The sequence below is a fragment of the Nanorana parkeri genome, unplaced genomic scaffold (genome assembly GCF_000935625.1).
Source record: "Nanorana parkeri isolate BGI_ZX_2015 unplaced genomic scaffold, ASM93562v1 scaffold418, whole genome shotgun sequence".
Classification (NCBI taxonomy): domain Eukaryota; kingdom Metazoa; phylum Chordata; class Amphibia; order Anura; family Dicroglossidae; genus Nanorana; species Nanorana parkeri.
In genome coordinates, this window is record NW_017306686.1 from 1,188,691 (window position 1) to 1,195,978 (window position 7,288).

The 7,288-nt window shown below is 42.6% G+C and overlaps 1 protein-coding gene across 1 annotated transcript in view; it reads right to left on the bottom strand.

Moving 5' to 3' along the window:
- ADGRL4 (adhesion G protein-coupled receptor L4) overlaps positions 1-5,965 on the bottom strand; it is a 129,530-nt gene extending 123,565 nt beyond the window's left edge. Inside the window, exons 1-2 of the mRNA XM_018559869.1 lie at positions 5,889-5,965; positions 3,709-3,849 (exon numbers count right to left, since the gene is read on the bottom strand). Coding sequence (XP_018415371.1) covers positions 3,709-3,849; positions 5,889-5,910 — 163 coding nt within the window. The 5' untranslated portion in view covers positions 5,911-5,965. The remainder of the gene's footprint in view (positions 1-3,708; positions 3,850-5,888) is intronic.
- Between the last annotated feature and the right edge of the window lie 1,323 nt (positions 5,966-7,288).

Genomic DNA, 7,288 nt, shown 5'->3' on the forward strand with positions numbered 1-7,288 from the left:
CTTTTTGTCTGCAGGGTTTTATTGTGTAATTGTTTTTTTTTTTTTTTTTGATCATAGCTGTTATCGCGGTTGATTTTGTCAGTGCTGTCGCCCTGGATAGCCTGACATGTCTGCTACAGCTGGTGTCAACATGCATTGCCATCTCACTTCTTCTTTCCTTTTCATGCAGGGGCCTTGTATTCCCTTTTCTAGTGGCTATAATTATCCAAATCTCCTTCTCCACCAAAGGGGAGCATGAAATCATCAGAGACAAAAGAAACAAAAGCTCACGGGAACTGAACAGCTTTTCAAAACGTATGTTTCTTATTGACTAGCAAATTCTAAGTCAAAGAATGACTTCAGGCGACAAGTAAACTGTTCAGTCGCCTGCTAATTCTATCCAAGAAACTCTAGAAATGGGCTGAACTTTGAAAGTCCAAATATTGTACCTTTAGGCTCCCTTCATACCTTTTTGTGTTACTTTACAGTGCAGTAAAAGATGCATTTTACATTCATTTAAAATGGCACCCCAATGCATCCGACGCCACAGGGTACCAGAACGCATATAGTGTGCTTTGTGGTTCGATTACTACATTTTTATTTAGTCCATGGGAGTCTATGCTGCAGTCCCTGCCTAAGCACTGCCCCTCTAATGAGTTTCACCTATCAAGGCTTAGTTGTAGACTGAGCCTTGAGGTGAAATGTGTTGCAGGTGAGGTGCTTTTATTTAGTCCACACAAGTTCATCTTGCATCCCCCACCTAAGCAACACCCCTCTAATGTGTTTTACTTGTCAAGGTTTAGCTGTAGAGACCTTGACATGTTGCAGCCCGTGCCTTAGCATCACTCTTCTAAGGTGTTTTATCTGTCAGGGCTTAGTCGTAGAGGTCTATGATTAAGCCTTGACAGGTGAAATGCTTTTGAATGGAGGTGCTTTATTTAGTCCATACAAGCCCATGTTTCAGTCCTCATTAGGCACCACCCCACTAATGCATTTAACCTTTCAAGGCTTAGTGGTAGAGATCTGTATGACTGAGCCTTGACAGATGAAACGTTTTGGAGGAGTGGTGCTTTATTTAGTACTTACAAGTCCATATTGCAGTCCCCACATAAGTATGCCATTCTAATGCATTCCCCCTTTCAAGGCTTAGTCGTAGAGATCTCTACAAATAAGCTTTGACAAGTGAAATGTGTTAGAACGAAGGTACTTTATTTAGTCCATATGAGTCCATCTTGCGACCCCTACCAAAGCATCACCCTTGTAATGTGTTTCACCTGTCAAGGCTTAGTCATAGAGGTCTACGACTAAGGCTTGACAGGTGAACTGTGTTGGAGGGGCAGTACTTTATTTAGTCCATCCAAGCCCATGTTGAAGTCCCTGCCTAAGCACCACCCCTCTACAGCATTTCAATTTTCAAGGCTTGGTCATAGAGATTGGTCAAGGCTTGGTCATAGAGTCACATGACCAAGGCTTGGTCATGTGACTAAGCTTTGACAGGTGAAAGACGTTGGTGGGGTGGTGCTTTATTTAGTCTGTATGAGTCCATGTTGCAGTATTTGCCTAAACACGCCCTTCTAATCTGTTTCACCTGTCAAGGCATAGTCATAGAGATATCTACTACTAAACATTGAAAGGTGAAATGCATTAGCGGGGCGGTGCTTAGGTGGGGACTGCAACATGGACTTGTGTGAGATGCGATGATTTGTTGCTCTTTTGGAGTGCTAACGGAGCAGAGATGGGCTTATATGGTCTGCACCTGGAGTTCCCAGAGCTGTTTGGAATTGGGAATGGAGTTTTGCAGCGGTGTGACAATCCTTATCTTGCTAACTATTTATTTTTGTCTGCTGAGTTACAGTGGCAAGCGACACATGCTGATGTGGGAAATACGGTGTGTTATTGTGCGTTCGGTCACCGATCACAACAGTCCACATAGATCTGAAGGGTGTAAAAGGCACGCCTGTCATCTGTCCTGCCATCCCCCCAACGAGACACAGACAGGTAATAATACACATATAAAGGTTGTAACCCTTCCTTACTCTCCTCCATCCCCCAAAAAATGGCTATATACTTTAATCTTTCCTAATGGCTGAGGTTCTTCAAGGTTTCCAACCTCATCCTATTCAATCCAACACAACAAAAAAAACGTTTTAGTTGGATTTGCACTTTGATCTGTCAAAGTTCAGAGGAATCTGAGATACTTTTTTTTTGTATATTACCAACTTTCCCAGATCCAGAACAAACACCCACGTAATTATCTTTCTAGGTTTTAAACTCCCCTTTCCTTGCACCTGCATACAGATTATCGTGAGAGCCATGTTGTTTTTTGAAATACGTTTTTTCATTTTCTTTTGTTCCCGTTAGGTACAACAAAGCACAAATATTTATGTTTTCTGTTGTCAAAAAATAAATGTTTACAACATTTGGCGGATCATGCTGCAAAGCCTGGTTGGTAGTTAGTCTAACCCTCACTTTGTATTTTCCCTTATTGTTATATCTCAGAATAATTGCCTACAATGAACAGGCACGATTCCTAAGAAAGAAAGCGACACGCAGGAGTCTTGCTTCATAACAAGCCGCTACAATGGCTGAACCGCGGGTTATACTGTTGCTGTGAGGCATGCATATGTACTAATGTTTTCTATTCACCTTCCCTCGGTCCCTCACAGCAGGCTGCGGGGCCTCCACCTACTCCTGCTTCTTACTCTTGCCGCAGGTAGAGTCCTCATATAGCAGGCTGGATTAGGATTGCCGTCGCGGTAGGAGGATTGTCAGATCTTTAAAGGGAACTTTTTACAAACTTTATAAATCTGCATAAATAAATTTCTGACATGTCACAATATAGAACGTTACTCAATTACTGTATTTACAAAATTGCTGTACCTTAGTCAATGAAAAAACAGTCCTTGAGCTTAAGACTTAGTGGACAATCACCAGGCTCTGTCACATGGGGGTGGGGAGAGCGTCCTTAACCCTGTGTAAACTTTGACCAAGGATACTTGGAGTGTACATAGGGCTTCCTCTCCTCACTCTGCTGTCAAAAAAGCGATGCTAATTTGTAATTATGGTGCAAGGTTTTCTCTCCCACAATATAGATGTCTTACTAGCCAGTTGGGTCACTTGGGGGCTCTTAGCAACCTAGAATTCTCTGACTAGTGTCACCACCAGCTCACTGACATCACTGGTTGCCAGAAGCTGAGTGGAACACTCTTGCTGGTGTGTGTCCCAGCTCCTGGCAACTAGTGATGTCAGTGAGCTGGGAGGGATGCCAGACAGAACCAGAGCCAGAGGTACCACCATATCTACTGATGTACAGTAGATCATCAGCATCATTCAACCTTCTTCCTGTCAGCCCTGGGCCTGCATAGAGCCCTGACCTTAACCCTACTTAACAACCTTGGAAGGCAATGAAATGCCAATTACAAGACAGGTCTTTCTAACCAATGTTAGTGCCTGACCTCACCAATGCTCTCTGGGCTGAACAGGCACAGGTTTCCACTGACACACTGCAAGATCTTATGGAAAGTCTTCCCAGAAAAGTGGAGGCCATTATAGCTGTTAACATGGGGGGAAGGGTGAACTCCATATTCATGACCATAATTTCGAACCCACAAACATATACTGTATAGGTGTGATGGTCAGGTGTCTACAGATGTTTGCCCATATAGTTTATGTACCCCAGTGTGGACATGAAAGCTAAAAAAAAGTAAAGTAAAAACATTTTTCCTCTACCTTCACAGAATTTAATGCCGTCTCCTGTGTATCCTGTACTGCAGTAACATCCTTGAATCCCTTTCTCCACTTTACACTCCGCATTTGCATGGCACGAGAATGAACACTGCTGGCTGTGATGCAGCAACAGGAATAAACACCCTACAAAACAAACAAAATAACAATCAATTCAATTGACACATAGCCAGGAGTTTTTAAAAAAACTGTTAAACTATTATTAATATTTACAATGTACAGTATATAGTGCCAACAGTTTGCCCAGTGCTTTACAAAATGAAGGGAGACAGTACAGTTACTATGCAATTTCACAGAGGGTAAGGGGGACCCTGCTCATGAGAGCTTACAATCTAGCAGGGGGAGCAAGTGATACAAAAGGTAATAATTGTGATGGATGAGTTCATGAAAGAAGTAAAAGGACAATTATTATGGTGAGGTGGGACAGGCTTTCCTGAAGAGATGGGTTTTCTAGGATCATCTAAAGATGGACTGAGTAGGAAATAAGCATATATATTGGGGTAGAGCGTTCCAAAGGATGGGGGATACCCTGGAGAAGTCCTGGAGATGAGCATGGGGGGAGGTGATGAGGGAGCTAGAGATGAAGAGGCCTTAAAAGGAGTGGAGAGGACAGTTAGGGTTATATTTTGAGATGAGGTTGGTGACATAGCTAATGGCTTTGTATGTTATTGTTAGTATTTTCTAATTTTATTTGTTGGGCAAGTGGGAGCCAATGGAGGGATTGGCAAAACTATTTTTTAATAATAAATCCGGATCAAACAAATATACATTGCCCAGCAAAGGATTTCTTTACTTTTTTTTGACCAAACACTTACAACCATCGTGTTTCTGAAAAGGAGGTCCTGATTCCTCTATATATAGATCTTGAGTTATCACTAGAGGAATCACCAGCAGGAGGAAGGAGGTCTTAATTCCCCTATATATATATCTTTAGTTGGACCTCATTTAGAATTCTGTGTCCAGTTCTGGAGACTTCACTTACGAAAAAATATTGATAAGATAGAACAAGTCCAGAGACGGGCAACAATAATGGTGAAACGTCTGAGGGATAAATCAGGGAAGACTGCAGGAACTTAAGGCTTCATTCTCATTATCAAACATGCATTTATAGGAACTTTCTAAACACATATAAATGAGTAAAATGTTTTTGAAATTGTATACTTCACATTGTGCATTTACATGTTTTTAGGTGCATTTAGCTTAGCTGTGTTTGGAGAAAATAGAATTCTGTGTTTCCAGTGGCAAATTAGATACTCCGAACATGCCTAAATGCATGTAAACACTTGTAAACATGTGTAAACGCAATAGATCTTGATCTGGCAAGATTTACTTTTGTTTATACCTCCCAGATAATTTAAATAACTCAATACTGTACATAAAAGGCTACATTCACATGGGCCTCCTGCATTAGGTTCTTTTAAATGCAGAAGGCTAGTGTAGCCTTTTATGTACATCATTGAGGAAACAAAGGAAAGGGGAGACATGATTAAGACCTTGAAATACATTAAGGGTATGAGTAAGGTTCAGGAGGGACGTATTTTCAGTATGAAGCTGAGATTAGCAATACAGGAGCAAGACCTGAAACATACAGGAGGAAAGTTCAAAACTAATCTTGGAAAGTATTTTGCTGAAAAAGTGGTGGGTGTATGGAAAAGACTTCCAGCAGAGGCTGTGAGTCGATCAACAGTAAGTGCATGCTTGGGATAAACATAAGTCTATACTCAGGAAAAAAATTAAAATAAAACCAAAGCAAATAAATACAAATAAAAAACAAATAGAAAAAGAAAAAAGTGCAGACTTGATGAACTTGTTCTTTGGTTGTCACTCCTCTATGTTTCTGAGTTTCACATTGGTCTGTAGTGACAATATCATGCATGATTGGTCAATATTAAAGCTCAGCATCAAAATATCCCTGGTAATTCTTTTATTTAGGTTGGCAGCTCTAAAGATGAACACTCTGAAGTACCTCCTAAACCTGGCAGAAGTCCCCCTAGGCACATCAGGCATTGCTGAAAACTGCAAAGTCTGCTGTCAAGTCTTCTAATCCCCCCCAATCCTTGTCTACGTCATGCATGGGACAACACAAATCATAAAAGATATCAGGTTTGGTGGTTTCTAGTATTCATCGCCGAATAAAAAATGTATCCATTTGTGGGATATCTTACCTAATAAATGGAATATTTTCATTTGAAGTGGCTGATCAGAACTCCGCAGCTGAAGCAGTAGATCCAAGAGGCTTGGGAATCGCTGCCCTGTGACGTAGCCTGCTTCCTTTTGAGATTTTCCTGTTTCTTTGTTTGCTCAGGGCTTCAGCTTCCTACACTTTCATCAGTTCCAACAAGGAGTTCACTTCTAGCTATATTCAGTGAGCCAATCTCACGGTATCATACACTGCTGACATTTATTAGGTTTGACGTTTTCAATTAAAAAAAGAAATTCCGCAAGGCCTGGTTTGCATCTAAACTGATACTTTAAAACTGTAATCCAGTTGGAGGAACACGTTCTTTAGTGTTTATGTGGTCCCCAAAAATCAGGAGGTGTGTGTGGCCATTGTACCCTCTTAGCATGCCTTGCAGGTTCATGCTTGTTCCTGATATGGTTAGTTATATATCCTGCTCCATTGAGGAGCATAGGGCCGAAGTGAAAGACTTCCACTGTTGATGGTTCTCACCCTTTGATTTGACCTGCAGCCAGGTCAGGTTCACGTCAGCAGCCTTGATATGATCATATAGGCTTTGCCACCAGGAGCCTCTCCTTGTGGATTTCAGAGAATTCGCCCAGAAAATAGGAGTCAAACAAAACAATGGAGCTAGCCTGTGGTTTCTCTACACTTTTCACCATCTGAGGTAGGGGAGGAGTGCATTCTACTGAGGAGCGTTGGTTGGGTGCTGGCAGTGCACGGTATGGGTGGGGGTTCTGGTGGTGCATATTACCGGGAGGAGGCGGAGACCATGGAGGTGGGATAGGGGTGCTGGTAGTGCACAGGAACTAGCTGGCTCCGGCTCTGTCTGGCGTCCTACCCAGCTCATTCATGTCACTGGTTGCCAGGAGCTGGGCAGGACCCCAGGTAGAATGACCCTCTCAGCTCCTGGCAAAGAGTGATGCCAGTAAGCCACTGGTTGCTAAGAGCTCTGAGCATGGACAGAGAAGTGCTTGTGCGCCATGGCACTAAACGGCCTATTTAAGTTTGCGCTTAAATAGCTTAAATGCTGAGAGATCTTCATCCCGTCTCTGGGTTCCATGTATCTGCTTCAGCTTGGAAATTGCCATTCCGTTATTGACCCGGCCTGAACCTTGACTCTGCTACTTGCCTCCTGCCTCAGTGACCTTGGCTCATCCCCTGACCTCTCCTGTTCTGTCCGCTAGTTGATGACCCGGCCTGTCCTTGACCTTGCTTCTGCCTGCGGGTTCTGCACAACGCTGTCCACAAGTTACTGACACAGCTTTTTCCTCACTCTGATATGGCCCTTTAGATCAGTGCTGTCCATCTCCTGTCAGCATCATTGTACAGAGGAGGTTTCACCTTCTAATCTCCGCATCCAGTCGCTTGTGTCATTGGTCCTTG